This window comes from Leopardus geoffroyi, chromosome B3 (genome assembly GCF_018350155.1).
Source record: "Leopardus geoffroyi isolate Oge1 chromosome B3, O.geoffroyi_Oge1_pat1.0, whole genome shotgun sequence".
NCBI classification, from domain to species: domain Eukaryota; kingdom Metazoa; phylum Chordata; class Mammalia; order Carnivora; family Felidae; genus Leopardus; species Leopardus geoffroyi.
In genome coordinates this window covers 50,863,229-50,885,842 of record NC_059337.1, presented here as the reverse complement: position 1 = coordinate 50,885,842, position 22,614 = coordinate 50,863,229, and the positions used below count along the sequence as shown (strand labels likewise).

The 22,614-nt window shown below is 36.6% G+C and overlaps 1 protein-coding gene across 3 annotated transcripts in view; it reads right to left on the bottom strand.

The window, feature by feature from the left end:
• WDR72 (WD repeat domain 72) overlaps positions 1–22,614 on the bottom strand; it is a 229,147-nt gene that overhangs the window by 132,419 nt on the left and 74,114 nt on the right. For all 3 annotated transcript variants that reach the window (XM_045449695.1, XM_045449696.1, XM_045449694.1), the window contains exon 14: positions 5,163–5,365. In XM_045449695.1, coding sequence (XP_045305651.1) covers positions 5,163–5,365 — 203 coding nt within the window. The remainder of the gene's footprint in view (positions 1–5,162; positions 5,366–22,614) is intronic.

Sequence of the window (22,614 nt, the reverse complement as noted above, 5' to 3'; positions counted from 1 at the left end):
AAAAGTAAAAATTATCATTCTTTATTAAGGGTTTATCGCATTGCAATGCAATGAATTGTTTTCAAATACATACTATTTGTTCTTTTCTGTAGTGATTTAAATATTGGCAGTAAAATATAAATAATTCAATAAAACTGAGCTAATGTACAACATGTAATGTCACATGAATTATTATTTCATATTTATAAATGTAAATTTGCAGGTGAGGTTTTAAGGCATTATTTAAAAACTGCTCTAAATCTATTTTGGTTATGTTTTCGTGTCATAAAATATGAAAGAACTAACATTTCAATTTGATAAAGTGATTAGTAGTGGGGTCCAGTTTTTTATTGGTGGCCCACCAGTGCAGCATCCCTGTTTTACGAGTCGTAGCAGGATAAAGTTCTAATAAGATTTTTCACCAAATGGAACAAAACAGACATCACTTAAGGTCAAGTAAAGGTTAAAAAAAATACAAACATATTTCTAGAAAGCTCACTGGAATATAAACAAATGTAAATGCATTCTTTACAATCAATTTTCTATGTTTGGATAAAGATGTATGTATAAGTACATCATTTAAAGGAAATGCCATTAAAAAATCTTCTTTGGGGGCGCCTGGGTGGCTCAGTCAGTTGAGCGACGGGCTTCGGCTCAGGTCATGATCTCACGGTTTGTGAATTCAAGCCCCGTATTGGGCTCTGTGCTGAGATCTCAGAGCCTCGAGCCTGCTTCTGATTCTGTCTCTCCCTCTCTCTCTGCCCCTCTCCCACTCATGCTCTGTCTCTCTCTGTCTCAGAAATAAATAAACACAAAAAAAATTAAAAACAAAATCTTCTTTGGATTGGGAGCTATAAAGTGCACGTTTGTTTTCCTAAAAAGGCAGATTTCCAAAACATGCATGTCATGGTTTCTGTCAGGAAACAGACTCGATGCAAAGTCTTTTGGATTGCATTCCACATAGTGCATAAGTTGGAATAAGTTGTTTTATTAAAAATCCAGATATCTAGGGAGAGGAGAAGTGTTGGCTGTTTTGTCAGTTCCTCCTAGTGCCTCATGACCTCTAACTGTAGAGAAGACTGTCTAGATCATAAATTGGCCAACTATAAGCAGTGAGCATCAAATCTGGCCTGCTGCCTGTGTTTGTAAATAAAGTTTTATTGGAACACAACCACACTCATTTGCTTAAGAATTGTTTAGCTTCTGTGCTTCAACAGCAGAGTTGAGTAATTACAACAGTGAAAATCTGGACCACAAAGCCTAAAATGTTTACCACCTGATTCTTTACAAAAAAGTTTGCTTATTCCTAGTGGAGTTCAACATTGTCCAATCCAAATAAAATACAAACCACATATATAACTGTAAACTGCCCAGTAGCCATATTACCCACCCCCCCCCCCACACACACTCAGAAACAGGTGAAATTGATTTCGCTACTATATTTTATTTAACCCTATATATACCAAGGTCATTTTTAACATGTGTATTAGCCAGATTTCAAGTGTTCAATAGCCACATGTGATCAATGGCTACCATATTAAAGAGTGCAGCACTAAACAATCAACTAGGGGGAGTTCTTGGGGCCCCATTCTATAGAAAATCTTTTTTTTTTTTTTTTAAAGAAATTTCCTGGACACTACAATGGGTCTAAGTTGTGACAGTTAAAATAATCCTGTTTATTACTAATTTATAGACAAGAAATGAAAAACAACAACAACAACAACCAAACAAAAAACAAAGGAGTTTAGGGGCGCCTGGGTGGCGCAGTCGGTTAAGCGTCCGACTTCAGCCAGGTCACGATCTCGCGGTCCGGGAGTTCGAGCCCCGCGTCAGGCTCTGGGCGGATGGCTCAGAGCCTGGAGCCTGTTTCCGATTCTGTGTCTCCCTCTCTCTCTGCCCCTACCCCGTTCATGCTCTGTCTCTCTCTGTCCCAAAAATAAATAAACATTGAAAAAAAAATTAAAAAAAAAAACAAAGGAGTTTAAAACCAACCGACAGACAAAACAGACCTTCTCTCTCCTTAAAATATGATGGAAGCTACTAAGCTTTCTGCCATGTAGAGATGATTTTAGTAAGGTTGTTTATATCCTACTTTGAAGCTAAATTCCTCCCACTGCAATTTAAACAGTTTCTATCTTGTTTTATCCTCAGCAGACTCGGAGAAAAGCAGTTCCCCATCACTAATATGATATTGTATTCCTTTAAATCCTTTAAGACTCTGGTCCTCTCCTACCCCAAAGATTTTTCTTTGTCTAGCTGCACAAATTCAACTCCTCTAGCATTTCATTGGACCCATTTTCAAAGCGTCGTATTGTATTTGTTGTTCTCTGTAAAATCTGTTTCCAAATCTATATGCACTCTTCAAACACAAGAAGAAAACTTGAATACAGAATTCAAATAAATCCCAAATATTTCAAAACACAAGTAGCTCACCACACAGATCTAACATGGTATTTTTCCGTTTAAACAGTCCACTGTACCCTTTGAAAAAACTTCCCTGCATGTCACAAAAATCCACATAAAAAAAGTTCTGAAACACAAAGTAACTTTTAGACATTTGTGCATTTCACAGGGTTACTCTCCCTCATTTTCCCACCTATAAAACAAGTGTGATTCAAATCCTCTTCTTTAAAACTAACTCATTTTCTTATGAAAATACACGAAGCATTTTATTATAGCAACAATAAGGAGAATGGGGAATTTATAAGCACTCCTGAAATTTCGTGCATATTCAATTTGTAAATAAGAGTAAGATACAATAATCTCAACAGCTTAAGTCAAAAAGGCTGAAAGGAAGATACGCAGCACTTAATTGAGGAAGATGTAACTTACGGAAAGCACAAATTAAAAAAAAAAAAGCTCTAATTAGCAGTAAGCTCAATAATAATAGAAGCATGGTGTATAGAACAAAGGAGGAGATAGGCCTGTCTGATTAAGCTCTGAAGAAAACGAAGGTTGGAAATCACAGGCATCAAAGGCAAAGGTCAGTAGCAAGGAAATAAAGCCAGAACAAGCCTAAGAGTAGGAAAACAAGACCCTGGCATTTTATTGCTTCCTGGAGTCAAGAAAGAAACAAAATTACATAAAGAAAATGAAATCTATATATACTATTACCACTACCTAAACGGTAACTCTGAGGTCCTCCAAGAAACTAAAAGAAATAGTAATCAGTTTACCTTGTGGGAATTAAACTAGTAAAATAGGCACTTGATGAATGAGATTTGCTCCTGCAGACCCTAGGCATCTGACATGCACGAGTCCAGAGACATCCCCAAGTTCTCATCTACTATTCTAGCCTATAATTCCCACTATAAGATGCACAGTCTATTATGCATAGAAAGCAACAGAGCCACATTAAGATGGGAATGCTTGGTGGCCATCTGGACTCACTCACTGGGCTTTTTTGACCTCAATCTTACAACACATATGATTCAGTTTCCCACCTTTGGAGACTAAGGCCTTATGACTGTAATTTTCATTTGTGAATGTTAAAGTTTCATCATATTGACATAACTTTCCTCATAAAATATGACCCCTTTCAAAAACATGAAAAGCACATTTGGCAATCTATAGCCAATTTGCCTAAATGAGAAAACAAACAACGAGGAGCTGTAAAGCCTGATGACTAGTTTTAACATCTGAAGGAGGAAAGTATAAACAAAAGTGGGTGGCCTAAATAGAGACTTTAAAAATCCAAAATTTAGGAATTTTTCAATGTTTATCAGCCTTGATATATCATTGTATATCAGATTCTATCAATGTATATCAATTGTATATTTCCACGTATATCACACTCTCAGAGCTCAGTGAATGAGCACCTCCTGCCTCTGACTCCATGCTCGTCAAGGAGCCCTGTGTGAAAACTTCAGCTCCCTCTTCTCCCCGACTACCTGTAGCTTTGCTACAGTGAGAATATGCTGAGGGGTGAACAAAATGTCAATTATATTTATCATTGTAGATTGGACAATTGTCATTCTACTTTATATATGTATTGCTTGGGTGTTTGGTTAGTGTGGTTCAGTTCTCAAAAGACTGATAAATCTAAATCAAAGCTCTGAACCCAAAAAACACACTGGACCCCTGCCTCTCCCCCCTGTACTCTGAGGCATAGCTTGAGCAGCCCATGGATCTTTCTTGAAGATGACACATCCTAACCATACACATGGATGTGAGATAAACAAAACCTTATTTAAAGTCTTTATTAATAATATTTTAGCAGTCTTCATAACACTACTAAAATAATCAAAAATGTTAATAATATCAGCTAAACTTTGATTTAGAGATCCCATTTTTAGAAATATATCCTATTAATACTGAATATGAAAAAAAGCTTTAAGGTTCATAGATATGTTATTCATGAAAGTGAAACATAAAAAAACAACCCATATATTAATCCATAGGAAAATAATCTAATCAGTAATAGTATACCCAAAGTATAGAGCATGATGTAGTCATTAAACAGACATAGATAATATTAGGAAAATATGTTTACATGGAAAATACTCCATTAGATATATACATATAAATGACATAATTACAACAACATGACAAAGGGATAACTTAGAAATATAGATGACAAAAATGATGGAAAAGTTCCTTAAAGAAATCAGATAAAATACTATATCATTTTAAAACTGAAAAGAAGAAAGCTGATCCAAATTTCAGTGAAGACTTGGTTTATGAAACTAAATGCAAACTCCATCACTGTGTATTAGTTGAGGCTTGGAATTCTAAAGAGCTGGTGATCCTACAGGTGCTGAGTATATCAAAAAACTTGTCCATACAATGATCCAGTTTTTGTAATACTGTTTTGGTTTATCTGTAATAACCATTTTAAAGAAGAGGTCATCTATACTCGACTGAAAAAATGGATGCAGAGCCCAGAATACAGCCCCTCCCCCAACTGAAAACCATGTGGAAGTCAAGAGTTAGTATAAGATTGACTCAATTATGATAGCTGGAACCTATCTTGTCAAAAAGAATGCTATACCAAGCCTAATAATCACTTAAAAATTATCCTGATTCACCCAAGATCATTTGGTAGATATGTCTGTCTGGTACAATCATCTCTTAAGTTCTTGTTTTTGTGCTGATATTTAATTGCCTCATATTCATGAAGACATATGATTCCTTACTCAAAGTTGATCATGTTTTCTGTGAGCAGCAATTTGGTTTGAACTTACCTTCCATGAAGACTCCACCTGCAGACCAGGGCAAGGTATTGGCCCAAATTGACAGGAGCTGGAGGGTCTCTGTTCTACACTTTTGTGCTTATGTGTCTCTGAGGTAACTGGAAGTGCAAATTCAGGCTTTAGAGGCTGTGAATCATCACAACAATTGAGAATTATTCTTGCTCTTTCTCCTGTTTCATGTCTTTCCAAAGTGCCTGGAAAAACAAGATTAGAAATTTTTTTAAAAATATGCATATTTTAAAAAATATGCAAAATATTTATCCCAAAAGGATGAAAAGAATAAAACACTTTTATCAGAAAAATCACAATTCTTTAAGTTATCATGCCTTCTTAACAACTGAAAAAGCAGCCTAGGAGCTTTCTTTAAATTATTCAAATCATCATCTTACAAAGGCTGAAATTATGGACTTGCAAGCTTATCTTCCCCTTTGTGCGTTTTTACCCACTGAAATCAACAGGGCATTCAATGTCTTTAACAGTAAAATCTCTTACTTATTACAGTATGCAAGTGATCAATAACAACCAACTATGGAATATTTTAGTGCTGTCCCCTAGTGTTTCAACTCACAAACAACAGAGAACCACAGTGGTTTTTGCTTAAAAAAAGAGATTCTGTTGGTAATATATATATACATAATTTAAGTGGATGGAACACATAAGAACACAGATACTTTGTATTACTACCTCCTTCACTCAGGGGCCCTCACAACTTCAGGAATGCAGGCCACTCTAGAAATTCGTTATTGTTGTTGTTATTGTTGCTATTACGTCCTTTGACGTTTATTTATGTTATTAGAAAAACAACAACAACAACAATTCTTTGCTCTCTTCTCTGCCATTCCTCCAGTTCCAGAATTTCAAGGTTCTGTAACTTCAATCTAAAGTTAAAAGGAACAAGTACAAAACAGAGCAAAAGTATCAGAACACAATTCACAAGGAGTTAGTGCTTTTATAAAATATGATGCCAAACTCTCACTGACATAAATATGAATTAATCATGACCACTGTCTCTTCCTTTGCATTATTCATTCTATGTTAAATATAAAACCTATATCCTACTAAGTAAAGATGCTAAAGAAAATTAACTTGACATACAATCTTAATACAGATTTTGTCTCATATTACTCCTTCCCTATCAGTAAGAAAGTAGCTGTACTAATTGTTAAGAAAGAAAAAGGTAATTCTTACTAATAGTATTCAGAAAATATAAATTTAAGGGAATTACAATAAGAATATAGAAAGAATTCCATACCACCGTGTCTTTAGATAAGTAGAAGATTACAACTACCCAGTCTTTTCTCATTTTTCCTTCTCTCTTCCGTATCATTCCTTTATAGCAACTAAACTACCATTAGTTGGTACTTTGGATTCTAAATCACAACAGCTACAATGCTAAAATACTGGGTTGAAGTTTCATCTCTGGTCTCTTAACAATGATTTTTTTTTCATTATAACATTTCTGCATTCATTAACTGACACATTTAGCATACAAACTCACAAGCATGTTATTTCTCTAGGCTTTTTGGTCCAGTCAAGATTGGTATATCTTGAACAAATAAAGCAGGCAGGAACAAGAAAACCCCTTCTCCCAAGGATGATAATAACAAAAGTTTCTCAAAGCAAAGATAATACTTCTTACTCCTTTATGAAAAGGACTATGTTCCAGAACTTGTAACTGTGACACCTAACAAAATTCACTGACTTTCTGAGATATCTCTCTTTGCATATGGTATCACCATGGATATTTTCTCCTCATTGGTTTTCTGTGGCTTCTCAAACTATGACTTTTTTAAAAATGATTTTGAAAATTCTTGGGAGAGAATTTACTGTACTTTGATACATATGATATGTGCATATACTATACATTTTAGATACACACATTTATTACTCTATACCTAATGTCTTACACAAACATAACTATCTCTTGTATTTCTCAGTGATGAAAACAGTTCACCCATGAACTTGGGCAGTTGTAATCTATTTTCATTCATGGATAGATAAATAATCAGCTTAGCATTTACTATGGGTCATTCACTGTGCCAGATGCTGGCACAAAGATGCTATTAAACAAGAATGGCTCAGTCCTGGCCCCTCTCTAGCTTACTTAACATCTAATGGTTGTGTAGAGGCAAGAAATATCTGAAAACTAATCTGCTATAATATTTAAAATATTATAGGTTTTGTGAACCAAAATATTGGTTTTGTGAACAATAGTTTCCATCATGATTAACTGTAAAATATGTGAAGATAATTATGTGAGGCACAAATAAGACATAAGGAAGGACAATAGCTTTTATTTATTTATTTTAATTTTATTTATTTTTTTTTCAATTTTTTTTTTCAACGTTTATTCATTTTTGGGACAGAGAGAGACAGAGCATGAACGGGGGAGGGGCAGAGAGAGAGGGAGACACAGAATCGGAAACAGGCTCCAGGCTCTGAGCCATCAACCCAGAGCCTGACGCGGGGCTCGAACTCACGGACAGCGAGATCGTGACCTGGCTGAAGTCGGACGCTTAACCGACTGCACCACCCAGGCGCCCCAGGACAATAGCTTTTAAAAGCCCTTGGTCAAAACCCTGAGAATGGATAGATAGGGATTCCCAGGTATGCCAGATATCAATGCATTGCTGCTTAGTCCCAGGTTCGTCCTTCATTGCCTGCTCTGTGAAAATGGATATGTGTTCTTTTAAATGTTTTTCCTGGGGCACCTGGGTGGCTCAGTTGGTTGGGTTCAGGTCATGATCTCATGGTTTGTGGGTTCGACCTCCACGTCAGTCTCAATGCTGACAGCACAGAGCCTGGAGCATGCTTCGGATTCTAGGTCTTCCTTGCTCTCCGCCCCTCCCCCGCTCATGCTTTGTATGTTTCTCTCTCTCAAAAATGAATAAACATTAGAAAAAATTAAACATTTCTCCTTCAACAGCTGGTACAATGTCAACCTTTGAGGATAAAACATCATGGAAAATCCTAGTAGAAGAAAAGGTTCTCCCCAGCGTGAGTGGCTTCCCCAGCACTAGGCCTGTAGTACTTGGCAGCCAGCAGCACCCAGCAGGCAGCAGCCCCCTTTGCCACACCCTTTGTGTGGTTGTATGACACAGTACTCCCAGTGAGACATCTCCCTGTGAACAGCTTGCCCTAGCACCCTAGGAAGCATATTTCTTGCAAGTTCCACCACACCACACTATACTATACCATATCACACCCCTCTCCTCCACACCACACCCCTCTCCTCCACACCACACCCCACCACACCACACCAGCTTCTTTACCTTCCAGTAACCACAGCTATGATCTCTCCAGTAAAATCAAGATCTTCACCCTAAGGAATCTTTTCCATGGGCAGCTTATCTCAGTACTAGGAGTAGTGGTTGCCTCTTAAATCTTCTATTCCTGTATTCTTTAGAGTTTTCTTTAGCTGTTATCAACCAATTCCTCATCAAATTCTTTGTGATAGTTAATAATTCTTCATATTAAACGTTCTCTGTTCAAATTACTGGGTCATTTCTCCCTCTTGATTAGACAGATTAATATACCACGATAAAACATTCTTGATACAGAATGTTCTTTTTAATACATCCTGAAATTAAGGAATTCACATAACTCCAGGGACATATTTAAATTGTTAGAAGAGTCTATAGCAAAACAAGTAACCTAGGAGGGATGGCATGACCCTGAGAAGGTCCAACAGAGCATGCCTTTGTAACTCTGATAAGCTGTCTCTGGCAATAGACAGAATAGTCACTGCTTCTTGATATTAAAGAAATATCAGTAAGTGAAGGTTTACAAAATTGCTTAATTCAACATGCAATTTCAAGAGAACTTTTGCTTTCCAAAGTGAACTCAATGATTACTAGAACTTTCTTTTTTCTTTGCACTGTGCTACATCGAGAATACAAGCTAACTCACACTTAACTCTGCATCTGAATCAATCTGAACATGATAAGGACAGACATGTATGAATTACATATTAACTTGCATGATAAGATCGTTTCCTCTTTCAGGGTAGATATTATGTGAAAAATACCATAAAATCTATTACAAGTAAAATCGCACTGTATTAAAATGCTTTCTAGGCAATTATGTATCTTGTATTTTTTTCTATTATTTTGTCATTAATACATGAGTTTTAATACAACTTATTCTAATCCTAAACTAATAATAGCACCCTTGAGGATGGAATCAATCCTAAGACAGCTTACAACAATTAGCGTCCTAACAAAGTAAAGGAAAGATGACACCAGTAAGCATTAGAAACACTTTTACTGACCCCAAACTGCTTATTCCTTCGAAAAGCAAGTGCACAGAATTACAAGGAGTAGCAAGATCCTCCCGGTAGAGCCCTAGGCCCATACTGACAATATTTCCACTTTATTTTCCTGCTATTACCACCAATCCAACAGTGCATACCTAATCACTTTTTTTTCCTAACCAAAACTTTCCCTGTGACCACCCCCCCCTCCCACTTTTCAACCCTGTCCAGCCATTGTCCTCTCTACTTGTCAAGGATGACAGCATGGAGACATCACTGCACGGTGGCTACGAGAAGACTCAGCACCAGATTGCCCTGCACGTGAATCCTGGTTTTCCTTTATCAGTTGTGTGGTTCTGGGCAAGTCATTTTACATTTCTGTGCCTCTGTTTCCTCACCTGTGCAATGGGCTTAAATAATAATTCTCACCTCACAGGGTTACTATGAGGATTATATTGAACAGATATTTTATTTTATTTTATTTTATTTTATTTTATTTTATTATTAATTTTTTGAGACAGAGAGATGGTGCACATGAGCGAGGGGCAATGAGACAGAGAGAGAGAGAGAGAGAGAGAGAGAGAGAGAGAAGCAAGGCTCACCAGGGCTTGTGTTTTACCCAAAGAGGGGCTCGTGTTCACCTGAAGCAGGGCTCCAGCTCACCCAATGTGAGACTCAAACTGTGACACAAACTGTGAGATCACGACCCGAGCTGAAGTCAGAGGCTTAATGACTGAGCCACTCAGGTGCCCACTGAGTAGATATTTTAAAAGGCTTAGAAGGTTCTGGCACACAGTGTATGCTATGCTACATGATAGCCCCCCTCTGACACATGACAAGTTCTCATTCAGACCTTTGTGAGCAGTTTAACAAACTTTCTTGGCTCTGTGGCTCTGGGATCTGCCTGACACCCAGGCCTGAGGTCACTGGGCATGTGACCACGGTGGGCCCCCACTGTCTCCTACCTGTGACTCAAATGTCTCTTCAATCAGCCTTGTTTCTCAGGCTAGGTTATAATCACAATCAGTAGGATTATATATTTGACTTATTTTTTAATCCTCTTTAGTAAACCAGGCTGAAGTCTGGCCTAAATTAAAGGATAGATAAATACTTCTTAATGGATTATATGACATCAGCAACCTGGCTAATGATTTTTTTACTGTGGCTACACGGGATTAAATCCAAACTCCTTGACCTATAAGTCATATTCTTGCCTCTGATTCCTCCCATGTCATCCTCCCCTTGCTCACAAATCAGATCTTTTTAAAAACATCCTTGGAATAAACAAATCCTTGCCTGCTAGGTCTAGCCATTCTTTAAGTATTAGCTGAATATCTCACCTCCTCAGAGATGCCTGCTAAAGAAAATCCTTATCCTCTCTTGCATTGTTTTCTATGTCAACTTCTTCCCTTTATTTTACAGAACTTAACACATTTGTAATTGGTGTATTTTATTTGCTTACTTAAATTCAGGGCTGCCTCCTTACCAGATAATAGATAGATAGATATTGATATAGATAGATAAATATGTCTATCTATATCAATATCTATATCTATCTATCTATCTATCTATATCTAGATATCTATCTATCTATCTATATCTAGATATCTATCTATATCTAGATATCTATATATATCTAGATATCGATATAGATAGATACATAGATACACATTTTGGCAAGTATATATTCTATGAGCGCTTGCAACAAAGCAGGGCTCAATACCTGTTCACCGAATGAATAAGTTAAATGTTACCCTTTCCCTATAGCAGTGGAAGGAGAAGGCTATGAAGTCATCAGAGCATAACAGGGTCCAGTGTGACAGGAGTTAATGCCAAACTATACTCATTATAAACGCTGACCCCAGCACCAAGAGATTGTCAGCCCTGGGAACAGTGTGTCATTCACATGCCTGGTACCTGCACTACCTCTCCACTATGTTGCCAGGTCCTTCCTGATGCCTCGAGAATTTGGAACTGGAAACAGCGAATCAGTCTCCAAATGCAACATGTTGACTTATGGAGTGGTCATTTCATGCTCCATGGACTAAGGAGCAGAATATGCTAGAACACAGAGAGAAAAAACTAAGAAAATGCACAGGAAGAGACAGAAAATGCACAGAGAGGGAAGAAAAGGGAGGCAGAGAGAGGGAGAGGGAGACAGACCCTCAACTTTCTAGTTCTGTGTTTAGTCCTTTCTAAGGACTATTGCCCCTCTGAAGTCTCTGCAGCACACCCCTGAGTCCTTACAATAAGTACTTCTTTCTGATAAAACCAACTTAATTCGGCTTCAAACTGCTTCCTAGCTACCTGAAGGACCTAATAAAGAGGGAACAGAGATGTTTCTTCTATTGTTGAAAAGGCCGAGTTGGAGAACATCCAAACAGATATGTAAAGTTAATAGTGTAGAGTTCCAGGTAGTGGTAGAAGCACAGAGACAAAGGCTGAGGCATGAGCAGCAACTGGGTGCGGACTAAATCTCAACGAAAGAATGTCATCTCCAGGAGAGTTTGCAGTGAGATGTGTCAAGACACCAGCACAAAACCTTTAGAAATTTCTGTACACAAAGAGGAAAGAAGAGGAAAAGAGGAAGACTCAGAAACCATTGTAAATCAGTATGTTTCTAAAGGACAGCCATATTTTAAATGCATTAGCATTGCAGGGGCACCTGACTGGCTCAGTTGGTTAAGTGTCTGACTCTTGATTTCGGCTCAGGTCATGATCTCATGGTTCAGAAGCCTGAGCCCCACATCGGGCTCTACACTGACAATGCGGAGCCTGCTTGGGATTCTCTCTCTGCCCCTCCTCTGCTCTCTCTCTCTCTCTCAAAATAAATAAATAAACTTAAAAAAATAAATAAATGCATTAGGATTCTCGATGCATACAGGATATCTATAGGGTTTCTTTTTTTGCCTGTTTTGATATATGAGTTTTAATATATGGCAACTAATCACTTTGTGATGTGCCTGTTAGGAAATTTGATTTTGAAGTACCAAGCTATCTTAAAGCAAGACGTGTTACCATGAAGGATGCTGCTTTCAGTTGTGGGAGAAGAGCAAGGCAGAGTGAAGAGAATACTTTCAGATGATAAAATATGGCTTAAAGATGTAACAGACTTGAATGTCTACGTAAAGAAAGGGAAGAAGGAATAGTAATATTCCAACCATTAATTCCTTTCCAAATAGCCAAAACTTGCTCCTTTGATTTTATGTCTCTTGTAATTGGCCCATATTTTTAATATTTGTTATCTTCTATCTAAACAGTTATTTCAGCTTTCACTAATAGTTACTTTCCAAGATCAACAAAATTATCGTAGCCTATTACCAATTAATGGATAGTTTTAAATTACTTATTTTAAATCTCCAACCAGCCAAATTCTATCCTAATACTTAATAATTAGACCCACTAAATCAGTGGGAAAAGGAATAGCTACTATCCCAAAAGGAACAGAAATCATTAAAAAAGAAATCATAGTCACTTGATGAATCTATCTGCAAATGATCAGAAATAAATTGATTCAAAAATAATACCCAGATAGAGTAACATTGTATCACAATGTACAGAAACATTTTATTTACTTAAAGTTACACGTAAATAAATGTGACACAGTGACTAATTTACTATAATCCATGGTGCTTTTCCTCAGAACAATGCAGGAGAATATCTTCCTCAGAATAAAATTAGTACAGGAACATAAAATCCTCCCAGGCCACTAAAACCATATATATTGTAAACCTACCAATTTTATTGTGTTTTTTATTTTAATTCCAGAATAATTAACATATGTCGTTAAATTAGTTCATATTAGGTGTGCAATATAGAGATTTAACAATTGTGTGGATTATTCAGTGTTCATCAGAATAACTGTACTCATAATCCCCTTCATCTAAGTACCTCCACCCTCGGTAACCATCAGTTAAACCTACAAATCTTAAACAATTTGTTTCACCAAAAAATAAAAACTTTTTTTTCTTTTTGGTTAAATAGTCTCCACTTGTAGCACAGAACCCAGCATGAGGCTTGAACTCATGACCCCAAGATCAAAACCTGAGCCAAGATCAAGAGTCAGATGCTTAACTCACTGAGACACCCACGTACTCCTAAAAACATTTTCAATTAAATATTCAGCTTACTGTGGGATTGTGAAAAATCAAAATTTGGTAAATAATTCCTGTTATGGAATTAGCAGTGAATATAAATTGTACTTATATGAAGAACGCTTACAACAAAAACAAAAAATATGTACGTGGATACATTATAGAATTAAGTCTCTTTTCAGGCCAGCATTTTATAACTGATTCCACCACGATATTGGGCTGTGAGAGAGAGGACAGAAATATTTCAGAGTACCTATCTCTAAAACAGAATATAGTAAAAAAAAAAAAAAAAAAAAAAAAAAAAAAAAAAAAAGGCTTCATTCTCAAATTTAGCAGTCAAATTCATGAAATCAGTTTTCAGCAAAACAGCTAACTGACAGCTGTCATCAAAATCCACTTATCAAGGAATTTGACCACTGGGTCTGTTGTAAGATTTATCATTTATCTTGTTACACCTGAAGTTCATTGCCTTTTTTCACAGAAGAGTGTGGAGATGGACTGGGTGTCCCCTTACTAACAAAACCATTTCACAATTATTGCATCTTACTCCAGAAAATGTATAACTGATGGAGATTCTGACCAGAGATGGAGAATCCTGAAGGTATCAAACGTAGCTAACTAGAAAGTAAAGGAAGGGTGGGGAAAAGGAAAGGACCTGAAAACATTAAATTAGGCATAAAGGTACATACGGCCACTCCTTAATATACTTGAATAAAATATATTCAGCTGTAAAATAGGTTGTCAAGGATGTGGCTCATTTTGTTCCATGTAGAGGTCCTAATATGATAACAGACTTACAATTGGCTTGGAGTCAAACTTCTACACCTGAAGGGTATATACATTTTTACAAAGTCCCTGACCACCACGACCTTAACCCCAGCTCTGTCACTGCCTCCAGCATATTCAGAGCAATACTGGGACTTATCAGCTGGGCCACACTCAACTCTCACATTGAATCCTGACCGCTGACCTCCAGAAAAACAGAATAAAGGGGTGGGGGTGGGCTGAAAGAAAAAAAAGGCTTGACACACATAAGGGTGTATGGTTGCTGAGATGGATACAGAATACAAATAATGCATTCATTTTAAATAAATTTTAAACTAACATTCTCTTTACAAGGTATTTACTTAAACATGTGCTAACACCATAGAATCTCCTATGACTAACTGAATTTTTAACCTCACTCTAAACTTAATACAATTTACAATTTAAGAGGTGATAGTCACAGAAAAGTGTTTGTGTATTATGATGTGAAGAATGTATTTAATTAAGTTTATAATTACCCATCATATACAAAACATTAAAATTGTAACTGCTTCTGAGTTTTGCAAAATGTCATTCACTCTGTTTTGTTTGATTTTTTTTAAAGCTGGTATGTGTATTTTTTAATTTTAAAATATTTCAAGAATAGTTTTTTTTTTCCCCCTCTCATGCTCTTGGTGGAAGGTTAAGTTAATTAGAGGATACAATATCCTTGATGAGATTTGATTCTATCATTTCTTCACTTAGGTAAATATCTTGGTGAGTTGATCTGGAATTTTGCCTGGATAGAGGAATTATATTGGGAAAGAAAAAAATGGGGTACAGTCTCCTGAAAAAGGTGCTGGATAATGGGTGAGGGTATATGAAAAGTCTCCTTTTTTAGGGGGGTGGGTACAGTGGAGCTGGGAGGCAAAAGCATTTAATTGCAATAAATTTTTCCTTTGGGACATGGCAGTCTTTCCCTGAGGCAAATAATGGGTGATCAGAGCTCCAGCAGGCATGTCAGGGTTTAGTTCGAAAGCACCAATGCTCTGTGTACCCTCATTATAGTCCTGGCTCCCCAGGCCACCTGTAAAATTTCATTCCCTGTTCCTTTACCCAATAATCTTTTCCCATCTCTTCAATCTTCTATCCCATGGACTCACTTGGCCATGGGAACCTCCAGAAAGAATCCTACCTGAACACCAATATGACAGGCAGAATTCTAAGAATAATCCCCAGTGACCAGATCTTCATGTGATGCCCTCCCTGGTGACTATGATGGAATAGCACTACAATGATTATGTCGTGACATGGCAAATAAAATTAAGGCTTCTAATCAGCTGACCTTAAAATAGGGAGATTATTCAGGTGGGTCAGGCCTATTTAGGTGAGCCTTTTAAAAGCAGAGAATTTTCTCTAGCTGGTGAATCGAGGGGGAAGTCAGAGAGATTTAAAGCATTAGAGGGATCCAAAGTGTCATTACTGGTTTGAAGATGGAGAAGGCCACATACAAAGGTCAGAGTGGCCTCTAGACAGTGACAGCTGGTGAACAACCAGCAAGGACCTCAGACCTACAGCCATAAAGAACTAAATTCTGCCAAGGATCTGAATGAGCTTGAAAGTGAGTGAGTTGTTCCCCAGGGCTTCCAGCTGAGATCCCAGGTGGCTGAACCTTGAATTTGGCCTGTGACCAAGCAGAGAACCTAGCTGATCTCACTTGGGCTTCCTACTTATGAACCGAGACTGTAAATGGACATTGCTTTAAGTGACTAAATTTGTGGAAATTTGTTACACGGCAACAGAGAGCTAATACAATTATGATTTGCAGCAATGCTTTTACTTTGGACCAGATTTAGACCTCAAATTTGTTATTCTTTTTTTAATTATTTCATGTGAAATTTCCTGCTTCATAAACTAGTCACATAGAGTCATCAAGTCATAAAAACTAATAAATGTGAAGACTGGTTAGACATTTACTTCTTTTTTAATAACCCCTTCTCTCATCCTCATGGTCTATTAGGAGCCATGAAGATATTTGTTAAATAGCTGGTAATAAACAATCATATAACACATGAAAAAAAACGCCTTTTAAGGGTGCTTAGGTGACCCAGTCTATTAAATGTCTGACTCTTGATTTTGGCTTAGATCATGATCTCATGGTTCCTGAGTTTGAGCCCTGCACTGGGCTCTGCACAGACAATTGGAGTCTGCTTGGGATTCTCTCTCTGCCTGTCTCCTGCTCACTCTTTCTCTCTCAAAAATAAATAAATAAGCTTTAAAAAGCACTCAATTATTTTGGAAAAAATCATATGTAAGATACATATTTTTCCTCCTCTTTATCATCATTATCACCATAATTACTATTAGCTACCACTGAGGCTTTTTAAGTGCTAAAGCACTTTGCTTAGCACTTAATATACATCTTATTTAACTTCTATTTAATTTTATTTATTTTTATGTTTTTATTTTATTTTTCAGAGAGAGAGTGTAAGCAGGAGAGGGGCAGAGAGAGAGGGAGACACAGACTCTGAAGCAGGCTCCAGGCTCCACCACAGACCATGAGCACTAGCATGTTCAGCATTGAGAGTTTTTTTTTTTTAATGTTTTATTTTATTTACTTATTATTTATTTTTGAGACAGAGACAGCATGAACAGAGGAGGGGCAGAGAGAGAGGGGGACAGAGGATCCAAAGCAGACTCTGTGCTGGCAGCAGAGAGCCCAATGAAAGTCTCAGCCTCACAAACCAGCAGATCATGACCTGAGCTGAAGTTGGACGTCAACCAACCAAGCTACCCAGGTGCCCTAACGCTGAGTTTAAAATAGTAGATAATGTTTGGGGTGCCTGGGGGTTCAGTCAATTGAGTGGCCAACTCTTGATTTCAGCTCATGTCATGATCCCAGGGATCCCAGGCCCTCTTTCTCTCTCTCTCTAAAATAATAATAATAATAATAATAATAATAATAATACATAATAATAATAATAAAGTAGGTGATGTTTGGCTGGCAATATGGAGAAGAGAATTGAAGAGTTTGACTGACAAGGTAATCAGTTAGGAAATTTTCAATAGTTTATGCAAAAGAGAATAAAAACCCCAATCTAAATCTATGTCTAAATCAATGTCTCTAAACAATTTTATTTTTAAACGTTCTTGGCACCTCTGAAATATATAATTTCATACTTTACTGGAGGCTTACAAAATAAAATGCACTATATAATTTATCTTTCAATGATCAAAGTTCATCACCAGACACTGTTGATAGTATTGGGCCCAGGAAACTGTACTTCCCTCTGAGATTACTGATCAGGACTGTCATCAAATGAACTGTTTAGGTTTCTTACATAGCCAGGGGCCTTTAGTGGATTCCTAACTACATAGAACCATTTCCTTATCCTTTAGCCAGAATATGTTTATTTTTTTAATCTGAGTAGAGTTGACAGTGTCCAACATAGTGATTAGACAAATTTATAAGTCACGCTATGCTCACTGAATGTGTAGCTACCATCTGACACTACACATCACTATTAAAATATCACTGATTATATTTTTATGCTGTGGCTTTTATTCCCATGACTTATTTATTCCATAACTGGAGGCCTGTATCTCCCACTCCCCTTCACCCATTTTGCTCATCTCCCTATCTCCCTCTCCTATGGCAAATGAATTTGTTCTGTATATTTATAGGTCTGATTCTGCTTTTTGTTTGTGTATTCAATTTCTTTTTTTAGAATTCACATATGAGTGAAATCATACAGTGTTTGTCTTTCTCAGTCTGACTCATTTCACTTAGCATAATACCCTATAGGTCCATCCATGCTGTCACAGATAGCATGATCTCATCCTTTTTTATAGTTGTGTGATATTCCATTACATATAAATATATATATTTATATATTAAAGAATATAGATAGGTCTTCTGGCATCAGCCATTATCTTACTCAGTGAATTAGAATTAGATTCTAAATTAGAAGATAACAATGGAACATTATTCAGCCTTAAAAATAGAGAGTGATCTGACACATGTTACAACACAGATGAACCTTGAAGACACTATGCTAAGTGAAATAAACCAGTCACAAAAAAACCCCACAAATATTGTATGATTCTACTTATATCTTATATCATATAAGTATGATTCTACTTATATGAGTAATCAAACTTATATAGAGAGAAAGTAGAATGATGATGGTCAAGAGCTGAGGGGAGGAAGGAGTGGGAACTTATTTTTTAATGGGTACAGAATTTCACTTGGGGAAGATGAAAATGTTCCAGACGTGGATGGTGGTGATGGTTCCACAACAATGTGAATGCACTTAATGCCACTAAATGGTGCACTGAAAAACTGTTAAAATAGCAAATTTTATGTTATATATATTTCACCACACACACAAAAAGCAACTCTGTTGATGAGACAGCTCAAGGAAAATACAAACAAAAAGATAAGTACACTGAGAAGAGACAGAGGGAATGATAGAGAGGGCTTGAGGAATCAGCACAACCTGAGAAACAGGCGCTGTTGGTTATCAGGGGAAGGGGATGCCATGGAAGGCTGCGGGTGGAGAGAAAGAGACAAGAAGGACATTGGTGACAGTGACTGCAGAGAAGTCAAGTACCTGCCACCAAGAGGATGACAACTGAACCTGGCAGTGAGGGAACCTCAAGAAGAGGAATAGTGTAGACAAAAGCCAGATTAAAATACGTTCAATAAAGGGGAGACAAGAAAGCAAAGACACAGGGTATAGATGGCAATTTGTAGGAAACTATCATTTACTTTGGGGAGAATGACAAAGATAATAGAAGCTCACAATTCCTTATCCAAAACATTTAGATCCACAAGGTTTTAGAATTCAGGATTTTTTTGATTTTGGAGAGATAAGATAATGCACATAGGTTTATTGTTAAATAGCTGTAGGAGAGTCTTGTAGAGCAGACAGTAATCAAACAAGTCATTTATCTGCAGAAAAAAAGAATATTTACACTCAGTGGAATAAATAACCTCATGTGAGTTAAGATTTGGTTTTGTTGCTTTACCACAAACTAATAAAAAACACTTTTTTCAGAGCTTTTGAGATTTTAAATTGTGGCAAAAAGAATGTGAAGCTGTAATGAAAATAATCAGTAGCCAGGAGGCCAGAAGTAATGAAACAGATAATCTCTGAGATGAGTTGCTAGGATATTCAGTTTACGATAACGTAGGATATCACATCATGCATTTGACTTCTCCTTCTATCTATACAGGTAAGCTAAGTCATCTAATTCCAAACCTCAGGTTGTACCGATTGTTTTTTCTCTGTCATCTAAATTAAATTGTGATATGCTAAAGATTCTTTTAAATCTAGTGCTTTAAAGAAAACACAACTTCCTTTATGAAATCAGTGATGATGGATAGCTTTGCTAATAGACCAATTTTGGGGGAATGATCATAGTTGTAAGAAATGGAGACAACAAAATTAATAAAAAATTATGGCCATAAAATAAGGAACATATTAACAATGGGGTGTTCAAACTAGACTTACAAATGATGCTTCTGGAAGTAAGAAAAATGTGATGATTAAAAAAAAGTTAAACCTCCAGTGCAAATCATGGCTTCAGAGTAAATTGTTTTGTCAAATCTGTGTGTGTGTGTGTGTGTGTGTGTGTGTGTGTGTGTGTGTGTGAAATCTTCTTATTCCAGTTACTTTCCTAGAATCCTAAGCCCTAAATGTTCTCAGTTCTGATCTATCATTTAGTTAAATGATTTGGATAAAGTCTTTATCCAAATGGATAAATAAAAGACTTTATCCAAATCATTTAACTAAATTTGCAAAAATAATTTGCTCTCCGCTTAAATGATGAACTAACTATAAGATGACATCCTGTGTCCCTCAATGGAGCTTCTGTTACTCTGATGCTTCCAAGTGGCTGCAAAAAGCTCTTTGTCTTCTCAGCACGTGGATGTAGAGGGGGAATGGAATCCACATACACTTGAATGTGAAAAGGACTGGGGAAAATAGTGGACCAATCCATGCCCAGGACTTTTCGACAGGCTGAGATTAGCAACCAACCTTTTCTATAGCACACAAGATAAAATCTGGCATTCCCACAGTCAAACTCTCTGCTCACCACTCCTAGTCAAGGATTTGACCTTTGGATTTCGTTTTCACCTGATTCATCCCTAGAAACATAAAAGGCTCTTCCCATCAAATCCTAACAAGTTAGTGGTAGAGGTTGGATATTATTGATACATTCAGATGAATAAAGTGCACCCAATATCCTTTATCTTTTAGCCAGATCAGAGAACCTACTTTCCCAGAGAATAACAATCATTACAGTCCACTGAGTCTTGCTTTCCAATCATTTCTGTGGCAGCTGGCTACTGGGAAGTTGCTAGGGAATTGAAAGGCAGCATGAGGAGGGGCAGATGGCTCCTTTGGGTTTATTTTGCCAAATATGGCAGCTGTGAAACCCACTAACGTTCCAGGTGTCCATATAAAATGCTTGCAGAAGGGGCCAAACTAAGGAGGAGCCACAGAGCAACCATCCCGATGTGTTCTGCTGCTGTGGAATAAGCTCCTGAGAACATTAAATTCAGATATGTAACAGAAGTATCCAACAAGCACTTGATTCAAAAATGTAATTACACTGCAGAAATCAGCTAAAAGTGGTAATAGCAACTATTTTCTTTACCAAAGTAAAACCCAGGAAGATAGCAATTGACAAGGTAAACAATAAGGCAGTTAAGGGTACTACTTAATTGGTCAAAGTAATTTTAAGAGAAAAAAATATTTAGCTTTATCATTTGAATGAGACTGTATTGATTTTCATATAAGTTTCGGAGCATACAAAATGTTCCAAAGATATCCTGCAGATATCACAACAATATGCCTAATACATATTAACATGATAGGAGATTGAAAAAAAAAAGGTAGGTTGAATAATACCTTAATTAAAAGGGACACACATATACATACACATAAACACCTGTGTATGTGTTTTACCAGATAACAATTCATCATATAATGTAGATTTTTAAAAATAAGTCAGGAATATCTAAAAATAATATAGAACCATGTTCATAGGAAGTATAATTCTGTAATAAAATGTAGATAATTGTTCAAATGTTTATAACTAGTAAGAATTGACAAAGAAGCAAATCCAAATTTGGGGAAAAATTATTTGTGTTTATTTTAATAGCCTTTCAATGTGATATCTAGATTTTAAAGGGCACAGTAGAAACTACCTCATGTAGATAACATTTTTTCTTTAATTTTTCTACATCTGTGGAATTTCCTCACTTTGAAAAGATTGTGAAATTATAAGATCAAATTAACATTTATATAATTTCACCAAACTAGAGATCTATGTTCACTAGCTAGAATTATAGAAGACTACTCTGTGTGTGTGTGTGTGTGTGTGTGTGTGTGTGTGTTTAGTGTAGGAGGTGTGAGCATGCATTCACGTGTGTTTGTGTGTGTATTCATTTAAATGTGTCTAATTAATGTAATAATTTATATCAATGTAAAAAATATATAATGAGCCTTATATGCTACTCTTCAGTGATACAGTGTTCATTGTTGGATGATTTAATAAGGTTAAATTACTTATTATTGTATTTTTGCTCTGATATATGTATATGTGTCATACACATACAGAAAGCTCTTAACTTCTTTTCATGCCATGAACCCCTTCAGCAGTATGGGGAAAGGTGGTGAACAAGCCTTTTTTTCACAATATTGGTTTAAAATGTCAAAAGTAAGGGGCCACTGGGTGGCTCAGTCGGTTAAGCGTCCAATTTCAGGTCAGGCCATGACCTCACATGAGTCTGAACCCCACGTTGGGCTCTGTGCTGACAGCTCAGAGCCTGGAGCCTGCTTCAGATTCTGTGTCTCCCTCTCTCTCTGCCCCTCCCCTGCTCATGCTTTGTCTCTCTCTGTCTCAAAAATAAATAAAAACATTAAAAAATAAAAAAATAAGAAAGTAAAATGTCAAAAATAAAATACATAGTATTACAAAGGATATCAATTATGTTGAAACGCAATAATCAAAATATATTAAAAACCAAACTTATATGCTTCTTTATTAAAGCATGAAATGACAACAGCTAGTGGTATACCTAAAAGTTTATGGCAGTGGGAAACATAAATGGTACTTTGAGGTACTGGTGACAATTGTGGTGCAATATGAAAATATTTGTGACATCTATTGTTTACAGTGTCACAGGTAATGCTAATATTGCTGTGAAGCATTTGCTACATTCAAAGTGGAAAGAAACACTTCATTTCATTTAGCATTCTCTTTAAAAAGGAATTTGTGGATCGTGGAGTCAGTGTAAGGTTAGGTTGTGTATCTGAGACCTTAATCCTTCTTTAGGAAG